Here is an 18,859-nt window from a genome sequence, read left to right on the forward strand (position 1 = left end):
GGCTGTTGGATGCCTGGTTTCACAGTACAGCTGACAAACCCACAGCTTCAGTTAACTTGTCTCCCCAGGGTCTGTTTCTAAACCCTCATCACAACATATTACTTGGTTAGCTATTGTTTATATCATCATGGTCAGACAGCTCACACAAAGCTCAATCAGAAACTATGGTTCTTTCTACTGATTCCAGCTCCTACAAGGGGTCACAGCATCTCCAGCCCTCAGCTCTGTTACTGGGCTGTCACTGACATGAGCAACAGAGAGACAGCAAGTTTCCTGAGGCTTAAATGGGAAGTTGAAACTTGTAACTCAAGATCAACTGTGTAAGATCTCTGAAAAGATCAGTAACTTCAAAAGGTAAATTCTAAACGAGTTAATTCTGGGGAGAGACCATTCATCTGCTCTCAATGTGGGAAGGGGTTTTGTGATTCATCGTACCTGTTGTGACTCCAACAAGTTCACAATAAATTACAGATGTTGGCTCCGTTGTTATTGTTTCTGCTCTCACTGACATCCAGGACTGCATTTTGTTCATTCTGACATCTGGTGAATGGTGATGATTGGAGGGTTTCTTTCTGCTGGACTGGCCGGTCTAACACCTCTGCCTCCGGTGGGCTGACCATTTTTGAGCCTCGTTGCGATTATCTGGTTCCAAGTTTGACGAGGAGCACAGAATGAAAAGGTGTTTGCACGTTGGAAGATATTTAGTTGGAAAGCAGCCATGTTGCCATGAAGATGGGCTATGGTGGTTACAGGGTTCTTTTGCCTAATTTATCTGGGTGTTTCCCGCAGAACGAAACTGTCATGGTCTGGTAGATTGGGAACTTACAACAACAAAAAACACGGAAAGTGGCAATGCAATTGGATAGGTTAGCTAAGAAGGCATACAACATGCTTGTTCAGCATGGTGGCATAGTGGTTAGCACAATTGTTTCACAGCTCCAGGGTCCCAGGTTCGATTCCCAGCTTGGGTCGCTGTCTGTGCAGAGTCTGTACATTCTCCCCGTGTGTGCGTGGGTTTCCCCCGGGTGCTCCGGTTTCCTCCCGCAGTTGAAAGATGTGCAGATTAGGTGGATTGGCCATGCTAAATTGCCCTTAGTGACCAAAATTGCCCTTAGTGTTGGGTGGGGCTACTGGGTTATGGGGATAGGGTTGAGGTGTGGGCTTAAGTAGGTGCAAGAGCCGGTGCAGAATCGATGGGCCAAATGGCCGCCTTCTGCACTGTAAATTCTATGATTCTATGCTTGTCTTCATTGGTCGGGGCATTGAGTATAAAAATTGGCAAGTCATGCTGCAGCTGTACAGAACTTTAGTTAGGCCACACGTGGAATATTGCCGTCAATTCTGGTCACCACATTACCAAAAGGATGTGGAGGCTTTGGACAGAGTACAGAGGAGGTTTACCAGGATGTTGCCTGGCCTGGAGGGGATTAGCTGTCAGGAGAGGTTGGATAAATTCGGATTCGAAACTCGAGCGACGGAGGTTGAGGGACGACCTGATAAAAGTTTACAAAATTCTGAGTGGCACAGACAGAGTTGATGGTCAGAAGCTTTTCCCAGGTTGGAAAAGTCAATTACCGGGTGACAGAGGTTTAAGGTGCGAGGGGCAAAGATTTTTAAAAACATTTTATTGAGGCATTTATGCTTTTCTTACAATAAGCGATACAAATGTAAACATAGTTCAGTGCGTAAACATCCCTCCATCTCCCACAGCTCACGCCTACTCTAGACACAAAATAGCCTAACACCCCCCTATCCCATCACCCCCCACCCCTTTATTGCCTCTGCTGGCAGTTTAGTTTTCTCTAAAGAAGTCGATAAACGGCTGCCACCTCCGAACGAACCCTAACGTTGCTCCTCTCAGGGTGAACTTAATTTTCTCAAGTCTACGAAACCCAGCCATGTCTCTGACCCAAACCCCTGATTTTGGGGGCTTCGAGTCCCTCCATGCTAACAATATCCGTCTCCGGGCTACCAAGGAGACAAAGACCAAGACGTCAGCCTCTCTCGCCCCCTGAACTCCCGGATCTTCCAAAACTCCAAAAATCGCCACCTCTGGACTCGGCGCCACCCTTGTTTTTAGCACAATGGACATGACATCCGCAAATCCCTGCCAGTGTCCCCTAAGCTTCAGGCATGCCCAAAACATGTGGACATGGTTTGCAGGCCCTCTCGCGCACTTCACCCACCTGTCCTCTATCCCAAAAACCTTGCTCATCCGGGACACCGTCATGTGTGTCCGATGAACCACCTTGAATTGTATCAGGCTGAGCCTGGCACATGATGAGGACGTGTTGACTCTGTTCAGAGCATCCTCCCACAGACCCGCCTCTACCTCTCCTCCCAACTCATCTTCCCATTTACGCTTTAGCTCACCTAACTGGGTTTCCTCCCACTCCATAAGTTCTTTGTAAATTTCTGAAACCTCCTTCTCCCCCACCCCCGTTCCAGAAACCACCTTGTCCTGTATCCCCTGTGGCGGTAGAAGGGGAAAGGTCGAAACCTGCCTTCGCGCAAAATCCCTTATCTGCAGATATCGAAACCCATTCCCTCGCGGCAATTCAAACTCCTTCTCCAAATCCTCTAAATGTGGAAAGCTTCCATCAATAAATAGATCCCCTAGCCTCTCAATCCCTGCTCTCTGCCGCCTCTGAAGCCCCCCATCCAGCCTCCCCGGGACAAACCAGTGGTTGCCACAAATTGGAGCCCACACCGATGCTCCCCCCACTCCCGTATGTTTCCGCCACTGCCCCCAAACTCTCAGAGCCGCCACTACCACTGGGTTTGTGAAGTATCGGGCTGGGGAGAACGGCAGAGGGGCCGTTACCAATGCCCCAAACTTGTGCCCTTACATGATTCTGCCCCTACCCACTCCCACACTGACCCTTCCCCCGCTACCCACCTCCTGATCATGGCTATATTTGCCGCCCAGTAGTAGTTACTAAAGTTCGGCAGTGCCCCCCCCCCGGCTCCATTCTAACAGCACCTTCTTTACTCGCGGGGTTTTACCCGCCCACACACAACCAGAAATCACCCTGTTCACCCGCTTAAAAAAGGCCTTTGGTATAAAAATAGGGAGGCACTGGAAAACAAACAGAAATCTCGGGAGGACCGTCATTTTTACGGTCTGTACCCTCCCCGCCAGTGACAACGGGAGCATGTCCCACCTCCGAAAGTCCTCCTCCTTTGTTCATCTAACCGGGTCAAATTTAATTTATGTAACTGCTCCCATCCCCGTGCCACCTGAATTCCCAAGTAACGGAAACTCCCACCATTTTAAACGGCAGCTTCCCAAGTCTCCTCTCCTGCCCGCTCGCCTGGATCACAAAAACCTCGCTCTTACCCATCTTCAATTTGTACCCCGAGAACCGGCCAAATTCCCCTAAGATCCGCAAAATCTCCCCCAACACCCCTAACTGGTCAGAAATGTATAGGAGGAGGTCGCCTGCATATAATGACCCTGTGTTCCACTGCATGGCCTCCATTCCCTCCATTGCTTCTACAATCCCGATCGGGGCTCCCAACCCCTCAACTAACCCTTCCTCCACCTTCGGAAACTCCAACCCTTCCAAAAACTGCCTCATCCCCTCCACCCCAGCTGGGGGTTCCGACTCATACAGCCGACTATAAAACTCCTTAAACACCCCATTCACCCCCGCTGGGTCCAAGATCGTGTTCCCCCGTCTGTCCTTCACTCTTCCTATCTCCCTGGCCACCTCCCTCTTCTTTAGCTGGTGTGCTAGCATCCTACTGGCCTTCTCCCCATACTCATAAACCGCCCCCCTCGCCTTCCTCAGCTGCCCTACCGCCTTCCCTGTGGATAACAGACCAAACTCCATCTGCAGCTTCTGCCGCTCCTTCAGGAACCCTGCCTCCGGGGCTTCAGAATACCTTCTGTCCACCTGGCGTACTTCCCTAACCAGCCTATCTATCTCCACCCACTACACCTTCTTCCCATGAGCCCGTATCAAAATTAGCTTCTCCCTAACCACTGCCTTCAGCGCTTCCCAAACAGCTGCTGCCGAAACCTCCCGTGTCATTTATCTCCAAATAATTCTGGATGGCCTCCCTCACCCACCCGCACACCCCCTCATCCGCCAACAATCCTACATCCAATCTCCAGCGCGGTCGCTGACCCTACTTCTTGCTCACCCGTAGATCCACCCAGTGTGGGGCATGATCCGACACAACAATCGGCAAATACTCGGTATCCACCACTCCCGCCAGCAAAGCCTTGTTCAAAATGAAAAAAATCATCCTGGAGTACACTTTGTGCACGTGGGGAAAAAAGAGAATTCCTTCGTTCTTGGCCGTCCAACACCCACCTCATAAACTTTGCGCCGTCCCAATTTGGTGCGTGAATATTCACTAATACCACCGGCATCCCCTCCAGCTTCCCACTCACCATGATATACCTACCCCCTGATCCGCCACTATATTCCCGACCTCAAATGACACCCGCTTATTAATCAAGATCTCAACCCCCTGAGGGGCAGCATGTGGTGCAGTGGTTAGCACTGGGATTGTGGCACTGAGGACCCGGGTTTGAATCCCGGCCCTGGGTCGCTATCCATGTGGGGTTTGCACTTTCTCCCCATGTCTGCGTGGGTTTCACCCCCACAACCCAAAGATGTGCAGGTTTGGTGGATTGGCCACGCTAAACTGCCCCTTAATTGGAGAAAAATGAAATTGGTTACTCTAAATTTATATTTAAAAAAAGATCGCAACCCCCCTAGTTTTCGAGTCTAGCCCCGAATGAAATATCTGCCCGACCCACCCGTTCCTCAGCCTAGTCTGATCCACTACCCTCAGGTGTGTCTCTTGTAACATTGCCATGTCCGCCTTCAACCTCTTCAAATGCGCGAACACACGAGCCCTCTTGACCGGCCCATTCAGCCCTCTCGCATTCCATGTGATCAGCCTGGTCGGGGAGCACCCACCCCCCACCGCCGATCAACCATCACCCTTCTTAGGCCAGCCCACCAACACTCTACTTTCTCAGAAGACTAAGGAAATTTGGCACGTCAGCTACGACTCTCACCAACCTCTACAGATGCACCATAGAATGCATTCTTTCTGGTTGTATCACAGCTTGGTATGGAGCCTGCTCTGCCCAAGACCGCAGGAAACGACACGAGGTCGTGAATGTAGCCCAGTCCATCACACAAACCAGCTTCCCATCCATTGACTCTACAATTTCCGCTGCCTCGGAAAGGCAGCCAGCATAATTAAGGACCCCACGCACCCCGGACATACTCCCTTCCACCTTCTTCCGTCAGGAAAAAGATTCCAAAATTTGAGGTCACGGATCAACCGACTCAAGTGCACTGTGCGCCCTGTCCACCTCCAAGGGTCGAGTAAGCCTTCCCCCAGCAGATCCTCGAACATACGCGCTACATATGCCCCTGCGTCCGAACCCTCAATGCCCTCCGAGAGGCCAACGATCCTCAGGTTCTGCCTGTGTGACCTGTCTCCAGATCCTCCACCTTCTCTTGCAGCCTATTCTGATGGTCCCTCATCAGCTCCACTGCCATCGCGGTTAGCTGGTCCTCTTGCTCAGCCACCGCCTCTTCCACCTTCTGGATCGCCTGTCCCTGGGCTTCCAATCTTTGCCCCACCCGGTCAATCCCCGTCTTAATCGGGTCCAGGTACTCTTGTCTTTGCTTGGCGAAGCTCTGCTGAAGGAATTTCACCAGCTGCTCCATTGACCACTGGGCCGGCAATCCCAGTCCCTGAGCCTCCGCCATGTTTTCCTGTGCAGTCTTCACTCCCTTCTTTGCCCAATAGTCTCCCCTTTCCAGACCACTTCTGATCCACGTCTCCATAAACTGGCAGGGGATTCTTCTCCTCTACCTCACCAGTCTCCAATTTTACCGATCAAATCCCCAATAAGTCGGGAAAAGGTCCCAAAGGTCCACCACGAGCGGGAGCTACCAAATAAGTGACCTCTCACTCCATGGCTGCCACCTGAAGTCATCTTTGCCTTTCTGAAGCAACAAGAAGATGGACGCCTGCCCCATCGTTTGCGGCAAGGCACCACTGTCTATTGCGTCCTTGAACATTAACCATCAAAGGCGCCAGCTTATCCTTAAATCTTTTATAAAATTCAACTGGGAACCCATCTGGCCCCGCAGCCTTCCCTGCCTGTATCCTCCCAATCGCCATCTTCACCTTCTCCACCCTTATCAGCTCCTCCAACCCTGCCCTCTCCACCCCCCTCAACCTCAGGCACTCTAACCCACCCCAAAACTCCATCATCTCCCACTCCTTATACAAGTCCCGATCTGTTATTAATCTGTTCCAGAGCCACCACCAGCTCCTCCATCCTGTCCCAAACTATCTCCCTTGCTGCGGCCTCCCTACGTAGCTGACCTACACTCTGCCTTCCCCCGAGACTCAGACAGCCCCACTACCCTTCTCAGCTGATGCACCTCTTTCCCTGTGGACAATAGGTCAAACCTCGCCTGCAACTCCTTACTCTTTGCCAGGAGCCCCGGGTCCAGGCCCCCCACGTACCTCCCATCCACCTCCAAAATCTCTTCCATCAGTTGTTGGCGTTTCTCCCTCTCCTTCCTATCCACCTTGGCCTGAAACAGGATCACCTCCCCCCTTATGACCGCGTTCGGAGCCTCCCAAACCACCAATGAAATGCTGAGCAGAACCTGAGTTGACACATTTAACCACAATGTCTGAAGAATGGATCTGTGGTTAGAAGAAAGATGTCATTCGACAGTTCGAAGTAGAGTAAATTTGACCTGTGTGGTACACGGGTCAGAAGGAGAATAAGAACCAAGCATCGAAGATTCCGTTTCAGCGACGACCGAGGATCAGCCGGGACAAATGGGTGATGGCTCAGAGAATAGAACAGACCGCCAAGAGGAATGTGGCCAATTCAGTTCAAAGGGGTAATATCTACTTATGTTTGAAGCTCTGACATCACCTCGGTCAGAGTTTCCCCGGTGAGGGGAGCGGCCCCACCCGATGACCCAGCCCCCGCCACCTTCCTTCCTGCAGGACTCACAGCAGCACTCGCTGGCGGACCTTCGCTCGCCCCCTTCTTTCCAGCACCTTTCCTCTGGGACTTCGACATTCGTCAGCCTCCTTATGACGTCCCTCAACAACTCATCTAAAAACTGACCCAAAACTGGGCATAAACATCCAAAAGTCAGAGACTCTGGCAGGAGCCATCTAACATGTGACATCCAACGACATGTTGTCACCGGAAGTCCCCGGAATACCAGCATCAACATATTAACAACAGGCCATTCATCTGCTCTGTCTGTGGACAGAGCTTCTCTCAGTCAGGCAGCCTGCTGGCACTGGGGACAGGACATTGAAAAATGCTCCAGGAGTGGGATGGAATTCAGCCAATCCTCCAGCCTGTTGACACACCAGCGAGTTCAAACTGGGGAGCTGCTGTTTCCATGTTCTCTGTGCGGATAGAGAGTCACTCACTCATCCCACTTCCTGACACACCAGCGACTTCATATTTGACTGCAGGGGTTGGGCTCTGCTGAGGGGAATATTCACTCCATCTGAGCCCCTCAGAATTACACACAACTCAATTCAATCTCCCCTCAGCCTCCTCTGTTCCAACGAGAACAACCCCAGCCTCTCCAATCTTTCCTCATAGTTAAAATTCTCCCTCCTGGGTAACATCATCATAAATCCCCTCTGCAGCCTCTCTCGTGTGATCACATCCTTCCTGTAATGTGGTGATCAGAAATGTCCACAGTGCTCCGGCTGTGGTCTAACTGGTGTTTGATCCAGTTCCAGCACAATCTCCCTGTTCTTATATTCTTGGCCCTCGGCTACCAAAGGAAACTATCCCACCTGCCTTCCTTTTTTTAAATATAAATGTAGAGTAACCAATCATTTTTCTCCAATTAAGGGGCAATTTATTGTGGCCAATCCATCTACCCTGCGCATCTTTGGGTTGTGGGGGCAAAACCCACGCAAACAAGGGTGAATTTCATTTCATTTTCATTTCATTTTTCATTTGCATTTCATTTCATGTGCAAACACCACACGGACAGTGACCCAGAGCTGGGATCAAACCTGGAACATCGGCGCCGTGAGGCAGCAATGCTAATCACTGTGCCATCCTGCTGCCCCTACCTGCCTTCCTAAGCATTGAAGAGAGAGAGAGGCAGCAGAGGGAGAGAGAGGCATTGAAGATAAGAGCACCAGAGACTTCGAGAGGAGAGAGAGAACAGAGAGACAGAGGGCGAGAGAGGCACCAGAGAGAGGAGCGCCAGAGAGTGGGAGAGACCCTAGTCAGTAACAAAAATAAGTAATGAAATTGAGTTCAGACACAGATATGCATGAACTGACACCACTTTATTCACAGATTAACAGAGCAAACATTGTACTTGAATCAATGTTATTCACTTTTGGAATTGAATGAATTAAGGGTCAGATTAATTATATCACCCCCAGTATCAGATAGGTCTGTTTGATACAGAACAGGGTTAAACCCAGTGTCCAATATTACAGGTCTCTGTGGCTGTTGGATGCCTGGTTTCACAGTACAGCTGACAAACCCACAGCTTCAGTTAACTTGTCTCCCCAGGGTCTGTTTCTAAACCCTCATCACAACATATTACTTGGTTAGCTATTGTTTATATCATCATGGTCAGACAGCTCACACAAAGCTCAATCAGAAACTATGGTTCTTTCTACTGATTCCAGCTCCTACAAGGGGTCACAGCATCTCCAGCCCTCAGCTCTGTTACTGGGCTGTCACTGACATGAGCAACAGAGAGACAGCAAGTTTCCTGAGGCTTAAATGGGAAGTTGAAACTTGTAACTCAAGATCAACTGTGTAAGATCTCTGAAAAGATCAGTAACTTCAAAAGGTAAATTCTAAACCCAGTGAACAAACTAAAGAATCATAAGACAAAAACTTCAAGTTTATGACTTTTACTGCAACATACAAACTAGAAGCAACAATGCCTAAACACTATTTTTATAGGGAATTTATCGCTTCAACTATAAACAGAACGTTGCCCTTTTACTTTTAAGACAATCAAAAATCACACTCCATGGTTACGTCGCTGAAGTTGTCACTCAATTCTCCTGGAACCTGCCCAATGTGATTCTTCGTTCCTGTGTTTACTTCCATTCTATTCCTTTGCCTGACTGGCAATCCTTAACTCCAGAAGTGTCTTTTGCAGTGTTGGTTCTCCTGATGATATTCAGGTCCTGATAAATAATAATAATAATCACCCGGAGGAAACCCATGCAGACACGAGGAAAACGTGCAGACTCCGCACTGTGACCCAAGCCGGGAATCAAACCTGACACCCTGGAGCTGTGAATCAACAGTGCTAACCACCGTGCCACCATGCTGCCCACAACCAAGTGACTCTTCCAAATCCTGAAGTCTTTTTTTTTCGGTAAATCATCTAATATCCTGTAAAACAAATGGAAATTAAGAACAGACAATTCTAGTTCCTATGAAACATTCTTTCCTCTCTCATTCCTCAAAAGCTGTAAATCGCCATCCAACACACTTTCTCCATTCTCACTCTGCTGTAATATTCATCCTCCCAATTCTCTAAAGGTGCTGATTCAGTCTGACTGACAGATCCCTGCTCCCCGTCTTGGAGAGGCCTGAAAATCTCCATGCAGACTGCCAGACAGAAATATGTCTATGTTACTGAACTCAAAATGTGTGCAACATACAGACGGGATTCACTTCCTTTCTCTTCAGTTGCTGCAAGTCACCAATGTCCCCTCAGAATGAGAAAATAAATGGAAAGATAAAGTAGACTTGGAGCGGCTGCTGCCTCTTGTGGGGCATTCCAGAAGGAGTGGTAATAGTCTTACGATAAGAGGTAGCAAATTCAAAACAGAGTTGAGGAGAAGCTGCTTCTTCAAAGGGCTGTGAATCTGTGGAATTCACTACCCCAGAGTGCGGTGGAGCTGGGACAGTAAGTAAATTTAGGGAGAAGTTAGACAGATTTTTAATTGGGTTGAAGGGTTCTGAAGAACTCTCAGGACAGTGGAGATAAGGCCAGGATGAAATCAGCAATGATCAAATGGCGGAGCAGACTCGATGGGCCAAATGGCCTAATTCTGCTCCTATATCTTATGACCTTATGAAAGCGGCAGACATTGATTTGCTCCCAGATGTTGCCCAGAGGAGGAAGTTTTAGTCTGAAACTCATTGTCCAACCTCCACATTGTGACATCACAAAGGAGCTCGTCCTCTAATTCAACCAAAAGGAATAAATCCGTTCCGCAGTGACGTCACTGCATTTGAGTGCACCCGCCCGGCGCGCGGATACAGGAGCCCCGCCCCCGTACATTTTTCTCCCCTCCCCGACCCACCCTCAAGACAAGGTTTCCAGGCAACCGGCTGACAGTTCCGGTTATCGATGACTCCCTCTCTCCCGACCCGGGACTGCGCATGGTCTCAGGGAGAGGGGACTCTACGCATGTGCAGAGGGAGCTCACCTCCGGTGACACTGCTGAGTTGTGACCAATAGGAAGGTTGGAGGACCGGAAGGACCCTGCTCCTCCGCCAATCAGAGCTCCCACATTGTCTCAATGCGGAAGCTGGACATGGAGGTTTCTGCCGAGCAAAGCTGTTGTTCCTCCAACCCTGAATGAGCTTGAGCTTCACACAGACTCCTGTCTGCAACATCTGTGAGTAAAATACTTTCCTTTCTCTTCTCATTCTGACCTTCAATTGGTGACTTGCAATAACTGTAGAGAAAGGAAGTGAATTCAGGGAGGGTGCAGACTCTGGAAAGCTTGGCCCAGGTCTCTCTCGCTCTCTCTCAAAGACATTGACATCCTTTGCTCCCTCAGCTTGACACATTTATTTGTCTGGCTAAAAGGATGGTCTCTTTCCCAATGTTCACAATTAAAGGGCTGGTTTCCCCAGGAGATGGCTGACATTTAAGCGGACAGTAAACAGGACATATTCAACCCAGCCAATTCCTTCCCTATCAGTTTATTTCCATCATCAGCAAACTGACGGAAGGAGTCATCAACAGTGCAATCAAATAGCACTTTACTGAGCAATAACCTGTTCGTAGACGCTCAGTTTGGGTTCCGCCAGGGTCACTCAGCTCCTGACCTCATTACAGCTTTCAAACATGGATGAAAGAGCTGAATGCCAGAGGTGAGGTGAGAGTGACTGCCCTTGGTATCAAGGCAGCATTTGACCGAGTATGACATCAAGGAGCCCCAGCTAAACTGGAGTCAATGGGAATTGGGGAAAACTCTCTGTTGGTTGGAGTCATACCTGGCACAAAGGAAGATGGTTGCGGTGGTTGGAGGTCAATCATCTCAGTTCCAGGAGTTCCTCAGGGCACATTCCCAGACCCAACCATCTTTAGCTGCTTCATCAATGACCTTCCTTCCATCATAAGGTGAGAAGTGGGGATTTTTGCGAATGACTGCACAATGTTCAGCACAGTTCGCGACAAGGTGACTGAACAGGTAGACGAGGGTAGAGCAGTTGATGTGGTGTATATGGATTTCAGCAAAGCGTTTGATAAGGTTCCCCACGGTAGGCTATTGCAAAAAATACGGAGGCTGGGGATTGAGGGTGATTTAGAGATGTGGATCAGACATTGGCTAGCTGAAAGAAGACAGAGGGTGGTGGTTGATGGGAAATGTTCAGAATGGAGTACAGTCACAAGTGGAGTACCACAAGGATCTGTTCTGGGGCCGTTGCTGTTTGTCATTTTTATCAATGACCTGGAGGAAGGCGCAGAAGGGTGGGTGAGTAAATTTGCAGACGATACTAAAGTCGGTGGTGTTGTCGATAGTGTGGAAGGATGTAGCAGGTTACAGAGGGATATAGATAAGCTGCAGAGCTCGGCTGAGAGGTGACAAATGGAGTTTAATGTAGAAAAGTGTGAGGTGATTCACTTTGGAAGGAATAACAGGAATGCGGAATATTTGGCTAATGGTAAAGTTCTTGAAAGTGTGGATGAGCAGAGGGATCTAGGTGTCCATGTACATAGATCCCTGAAAGTTGCCACCCAGGTTGATAGGGTTGTGAAGAAGGCCTATGGAGTGTTGGCCTTTATTGGTAGAGGGATTGAGTTCCGGTGTCGGGAGGTCATGTTGCAGCTGTACAGAACTCTGGTACGGCCGCATTTGGAGTATTGCGTACAGTTCTGGTCACCGCATTATAGGAAGGACGTGGAGGCTTTGGAGCGGGTGCAGAGGAGATTTACCAGGATGTTGCCTGGTATGGAGGGAAAATCTTATGAGGAAAGGCTGATGGACTTGAGGTTGTTTTCGTTGGAGAGAAGAAGGTTAAGGGGAGACTTAATAGAGGCATACAAAATGATCAGGGGGTTGGATAGGGTGGACAGTGAGAGCCTTCTCCCGCGGATGGATATGGCTGGCATGAGGGGACATAACTTTAAACTGAGGGATAATAGATATAGGACAGAGGTCAGAGGTAGGTTCTTTACGCAAAGAGTAGTGAGGCCGTGGAATGCCCTACCTGCTACAGTAGTGAACTCGCCAACATTGAGGGCATTTAAAAGTTTATTGGATAAACATATGGATGATAATGGCATAGTGTAGGTTAGATGGCTTTTGTTTCGGTGCAACATCGTGGGCCGAAGGGCCTGTACTGCGCTGTATTGTTCTATGTTCTAACTCAGATAATGAAGCAGTCCAAGTCCAAATGCAGCAAGACCGGGACAGTATCCAGATGTGGGCTGATAAGTGGCAAGTTACATTTGTGCTATACAAGTGTCAGGCAATGACCATCTTCTACAAAGGAGAATTTAACCACCGCCCCTTGACATTCAGTAGCATTACCATCACTGAATCCCCACAACCAAGATCCTGAGGGTTACCATTGATCAGAAACGGAACTGGACCAGTCATATTAATACGGTGGCCACCAGGGCAGGTCAAAGACTACAGCGAGTAACGCACCTCCTGACCCCCAAAGCCAGTCCCCAAACCATAACAAGGCACAAGTCAGGCGTGTAATAGAATAATCACCACTTGCCTGGTTGAGTGCAGCTCCAACAACACTCAAGATGCTGCTCTACACCATCCAGAACAAAGCAGCCTGCTTGACTGCTCCCCATTCCACAAATATTCGCCACTGGAAAACTGTGGCAGCCGTGTATACCATCTATAATGTGCACTGCAGTAACTCACCAAGGTTCCTCTGACAGCACCTTCCAAACCCACAACCACTACTATCTAGAAGGACAGGAGCAACAGATACCTGGGAACCCCACGACCTGGAGGTTCGCCTCCAAGTCATTCACCAGACGGACTTGGAAATATATCGCCCTTCCTTCATTGTTGCTGGGGCGACATCCTGGAACTCCTTCCCTGACAGCACAGGAGATGTACCTACAACTCAAGGACTGCAGCGGTTCAAGAAGGCAACTCATCACCACCTTCTGAAGGGTAACTAGGGATAGCCAATAAATGCTGGCTGAACCAGCGACTCCCACATCCCGTAAATGAATTTTTAATTTTTTTATATTGGACAGAGATATATCTAGTGTTATATGGAATGTATTAGATATATTATTGATGGTTCTGTCATAAAATACATGTATTATTATTTCTATTTGTGTAATATAGTGCTGTACCTACATTATATATTTCCAATCATACAGTCATTGCAGCACTGACAGAATCCATTTGGTAACTCAAGTCAATGCTGACTCTCTGTACAGCAATCCAGTCAGTCCCATTCCCCCTCGATATCCCTGTTCACCTGATAGTTTATTTTCTTCATATTTTATTTTGAATTATTGATCATCTCGACTTCCACAACCCTTGTGGGTAGTGGGTTCCTGTTCATGACCACTCCATGACTAAATAAAATTCTTCCTCAGGATCTCCCTATCTCTAATCAGTAAATGTATTTAGATAGAGAGTCTCTACTCTTGTACGGGTTGTAATGAGTTTAGATTTGTTGATCAGCATCAATCAGCACCTTCATAAGAATTGGGAGGGGAAGGAAGTGAATCCAGTCTGTACATTACACACATTTATCGTCCAGTAACATAGACATATATCTGTCTGGCAGCCTCTGTGTCCAGGACAGGAAGCAGTGAGCATGGATGTGTCAATCAGCCCGATTCAGTGTCTTCAGGAGAATTGGGAGGGGGAATATTAGATACAGCAGAGTGAGAATGGAGGGAGAGTGTGTGGAATGGAGATTTAGGGAATTTGAGGGAAAGAGAGAGAGCAAACAATGTTCGATAGAAACTAGAATTGTCTGTTCTGAATTTCTAGCCTGTACTGACAGTGATGACTTTTGTCAAATCTTCTTGCAGGAAGTTAGAATAAGAGGGGCTTGAGGCCGATATCTCAAACTAAATATCACGTCAAGAACTGACTAAGTCACACAATTCTTGGGAACCGAATATCATCGGTCTTGAATCTAGAAGGAGAAATGTTTGTCTATTCTGTCTGCTTCAAAAGATTTTAAACATCAGTGTGACTGGAAAAGCACTGAGACACACACACACACGTGTGAGACTGTTACAGAGCACTGACTGTGGAAAGAGCTTTAACCAGTGACACAGCCTGAAAAAACATCACACAATTCACATCAGGGAGTGACTGTACACGTGTTCTGTGTGTGGACGAAGCTTCAACTGATCGTCCAACGTGGTGAGACGCAAGATCACCCGGACCATGGAGAAACCATGGAACTGTGAAGACTGTGGGCAGCGATTCAAAGGCCCGTTCGGGCTGGAAAGGCATCAACGCAGTCACATTGGAGAGAAGCCGTTCACCTGTTCTGTATGTGGGAAGGGATTCACAGCCCCACATGAGCTGGAAAGGCATGAACGGAGTCACACTGGAGAGAAGCCATTCACCTGCTCCCAGTGTGGAAAAGGATTCACTGACATTGGCAACCTGCGGAGACACGAACGAGTTCACACTGGAGAGAGGCCATTCACCTGCTTGGACTGTGGGAAGGAATTCACTCGGTTATCCCACCTACAGAGACACCATCGAGTTCACACTGGGGAGAGTCCATTCACCTGCTCGGTGTGTGGGAAGGGATTCACTCAGTTACCCAACCTGCTGGTCCACCATCGGGTTCACACCGGGGAGAGGCCATTCACCTGCACTGTGTGTGATAAGGGATTCACTCGGTTAGCCCACCTGCAGACACACCAGCGAGTTCATACTGGGGAGAGGCCATTCACCTGCACTGTGTGTGGGAAGGGATTCAGTCAATTATCCAGCCTGCTGAGCCACAATGTCACTCACACCAGTGAGAGACCCTTTAAATGCTCCGACTGTGGGAGTGGGTTTAAAAGCTCTCAGGTACTGATGATCCACCAGCGCATTCACACTGAGGAGAGACCGTTCAGCTGCTCTCACTGTACAAAGAGTTTTAGAACCTCATCAAATCTGATGAAACACAAGCGAGGTCACACCTAACAATGAAGCAGAATACCCGGAGGCCTTGTTCATTGTGGCCGTGGACTTTAACCAGGCCAACCTCAAGAGTGTACTGCCAAAATTCCACCAACACATCTCCTGTCCCGACAGGGCCCCCAACATCCTTGACCACTGCCACACAAACATCAAGGGCGCCATCCATCCATCCCCCAACCACACTTCAGAAAATCGGACCACAAGACGGTGCTCCTTCTCCCGGCATACAAGCAGAAACATAACGGGAGAATCCGATTAAGAAGGTCGTGCAATGCTGGTCTGCGGCAACGGAAGAGCTCCTGCGTGTCTGCTTGGAGTCAGTGGACTGGTCCATATTCAAGAACTCAGCAGCCAACCTAAACGGGTATGCCAGCACCATCACAGACTTCATCAGCAAGTGGGTAGAAGATTGCGTGAAGAAGGTAGTACGTACGTTACCCAACCAGAAACCATGGTTTAATCGGGAGATTCACTCCCTGCTGAAGGCCACATCTGAGGAGTTCAAGACAGGTGACCCTGACCTTTCCAAGAAATCTAGGTGCGACCTCTGCAAAGCGAACAGGGTCATCAAAAGACAATACCAGACTAATTCATTGCATTCTATGTTCACTTCAGGAAACCAACAAACCTTTGTCAACTGCCCCAGCAGCCTTGGGCACACCCATACCCACCGTCACAGCCTCCAAAGTCAGATTGGCCTTCTTGAAAGTGAACCCTCGGTAAGCGGTGGGTCCTGACAGGATCCCTGGTCGAGCAGCCAGGTCCTGCACGGACCAATTGGCGGATGTGTTTCCGGACATCCTCAATCTCTCCCTACTCCGTTTCAAGGTTCCCACCTGCTTCAAAAAGACCACCATCCATACCGGTGCCAAAGGAGAACCAGGCAACATGCCTCAACGACTACCATCCGGTGGCCTTGACATCGATCATTATGATGTGCGTCGAGAGTTTGGCCATGAGACACATCAACACCAGACTCCCAGAGTGCCTTAATCCACTGCAATTTGCATACCACCGCAACTGGTCCACCGCAGACGCCATGGCCCTACCTGTCCACCGCAGATGCCACCGCCATCTCCCTGGCCCTACACTCATTCCTGGAGCATCTCGACAACAAGGACTCCTATGTCAGACTCCTATTCATTAACTACAGCTTCGCCTTCAACAGCATAATCCCAGCCAAGCTCGTATCAAAACTCCAAAACTTAGGACTTGGCTCCTCCCCCTGCAACGGGATCATCGACTTCCTGACCCACAGATGACAATCAGTAAGGATAAGCAACAATGCCTCCTTCGCGATAGTCCTCAATACCGGTGCTCCACTAGGCTGCGTACTTAGCTCCCTACTATACACCCTGTGTGGCAAAATGTGGCTCAACCTCCACCTACGTGTTTGCTGATGACACAACCGTATTGGATCGGATCTCAATCAACAACGAGTCAGAGTACAGGAGGGAGATAGAGAACCTAATGGTGTAACGACAACAGTGTCAGCAAAACTAAGGAGCTGGTCATTTACTTCAAAAAGCAAAACATCGTACATACCCTTGTCTGCATCAATGGGGCCGAGGGGGAGATGGTTGACAGCTTCAAATTCCTAGGTGTGCACATCACCAACAATCTGTCCTGGTCCACCCACGTCGATACTACCACCAAGAAAGCACAACAGCACCTATACTTTCTCAGGAAACTAAGGAAATTCAGCATGTCCACATTGAATCTTACCAATTATTACAGATACACCATAGAAAGCATCCTATCTGGCTGCAACACAGCCTGGCATGGCAACTGCTCGGCCCAAGACCGTAAGAAACTGCAGAGAGTCGTGAACACAGCCCAGTCCATCACACGAACCTGCTTCCCATCCATTGACTCTGTCATGGCTGATATGTTCCCAGTGCCCCGTTCTATCCCTGCAGCCCCGCAGTTTAGTTCCCTCAAATGCCGATCCAATTTCCATTTGAAATCCTGCATTGTCTTCATTTCCACACAACACCTGCCCCTCACAGGCAGTGAGTTCCAGGTCATTACCATTCGCCGCATCAAAATATTCCCCGCCCCTCCAACTCGATTTTCAAATTTGCTGATGAGACCCCCATAGTGGGTCGGATCTCAAACAATGACGAGATAGAGTACAGGAATGGTACAGAGAATCTGGTGAACTGGTGCGACGACAATAATCTCTCCCTCAATGTAAACAAAATGAAGGAGATTGTCATCGACATCAGGAAACGTAGTGGAGAACATGCCCCTCTACATCAATGGGAACGAAGTAGAAAGGGTCGAGAGCTTCAAGTTTTTAGGTTTGCAGATCACCAACAACCTGTCCTGGTCCCCCCCATGCTGACACTATAGTTAAGAAAGCCCACCAACGACTCTACTTTCTCAGAAGATTAAGGGAATTTGGCATGTCAGCTACGACTCTCAACAACTTTTACAGATGCACCATAGAAAGCATTCTTTCTGTTTGTATCACAGCTTGGTATGGATCCTGCTCTGCCCAAGACCACAGGAAATTACAAAAGGTCGTGAATGTAGCCCAATCCATCACGCAAATCAGCCTCCCATCCATTGACTCTGTCTAGAATTCCTGCTGTCTCGGAAAGGCAGCCAAGATAATTAAGGACCCCACACACCTCGGACATACTTTCTTCCACCTTCTTCCGTCAGGAAAAAGATACAAAAGTTTGAGGTCACGTACCAACCGACTCAAGAACAGCTTCTTCCATACTGCCATCAGACTTTTGAATGGACCTAGCTCGTATTAAGTTGATACTTTCTCTACACCCTAGCTCTGACTGTAACATTATATTCTGCAGTCTCTCCATCCTTCTCTATATATGGTATGCATTGTTTGTACTGCATGCAAGAAGCAATACTTTTCACTGTACACCAATACATGTGACAATAAATCAAATCAAATAAACCTAGCATAATCTTGTCCACTTCTCTCAAATCTCCCCTCGACCTCCTTTGCTCCGAGGTGAACAATCCCAGCCTGACATGAACAAACAAACAGAATATGTTAATACCTGAGATCGAACGGGAATGTTTAATTTCTGTTTGAAAGATACTGGGAATATTGTCCTGGACAATAAATGATTGGAATGTTTACTTGGGTGTGGGTGAATGGAATATATCAATCTGGTATCCTCCTACGTTCTAGTGGAAGTCTGGAATGTGCAGACGGGATGAAAAAGTTGATCACTTTCTCTTGGAAATATTGACATGCTTTTTAAAAAACAAAATAGAGGACCCAATTATTTTTTTCCAATAAAGGGGCAATTTAGCGTGGCCAATCCAGCTGCCCATCCTTTGGGTTGTGGGGGTGAGACCGACGCAGACACGGGGAGAATGTGCAAACTCCTCACAGACAGTGACCTGGGGCCGGGATCGAGCCCGGGTCCTCGGCGTCTTAAGGTAGCAGTGGTGACCACCGTGCCACCCAGATATA

The 18,859-nt window shown here is 48.6% G+C and overlaps 1 protein-coding gene across 1 annotated transcript in view; it reads right to left on the reverse strand.

Annotated features, from left to right (window-relative positions):
* The window catches only part of LOC140417960 (uncharacterized), an 89,243-nt gene that overhangs the window by 50,522 nt on the left and 19,862 nt on the right, over window positions 1-18,859 (reverse strand). The window contains 1 exon segment of the mRNA XM_072501391.1: window positions 6,514-6,699. Coding sequence (XP_072357492.1) covers window positions 6,514-6,699 — 186 coding nt within the window.

This window comes from Scyliorhinus torazame, chromosome 5 (genome assembly GCF_047496885.1).
Source record: "Scyliorhinus torazame isolate Kashiwa2021f chromosome 5, sScyTor2.1, whole genome shotgun sequence".
NCBI lineage: Eukaryota > Metazoa > Chordata > Chondrichthyes > Carcharhiniformes > Scyliorhinidae > Scyliorhinus > Scyliorhinus torazame.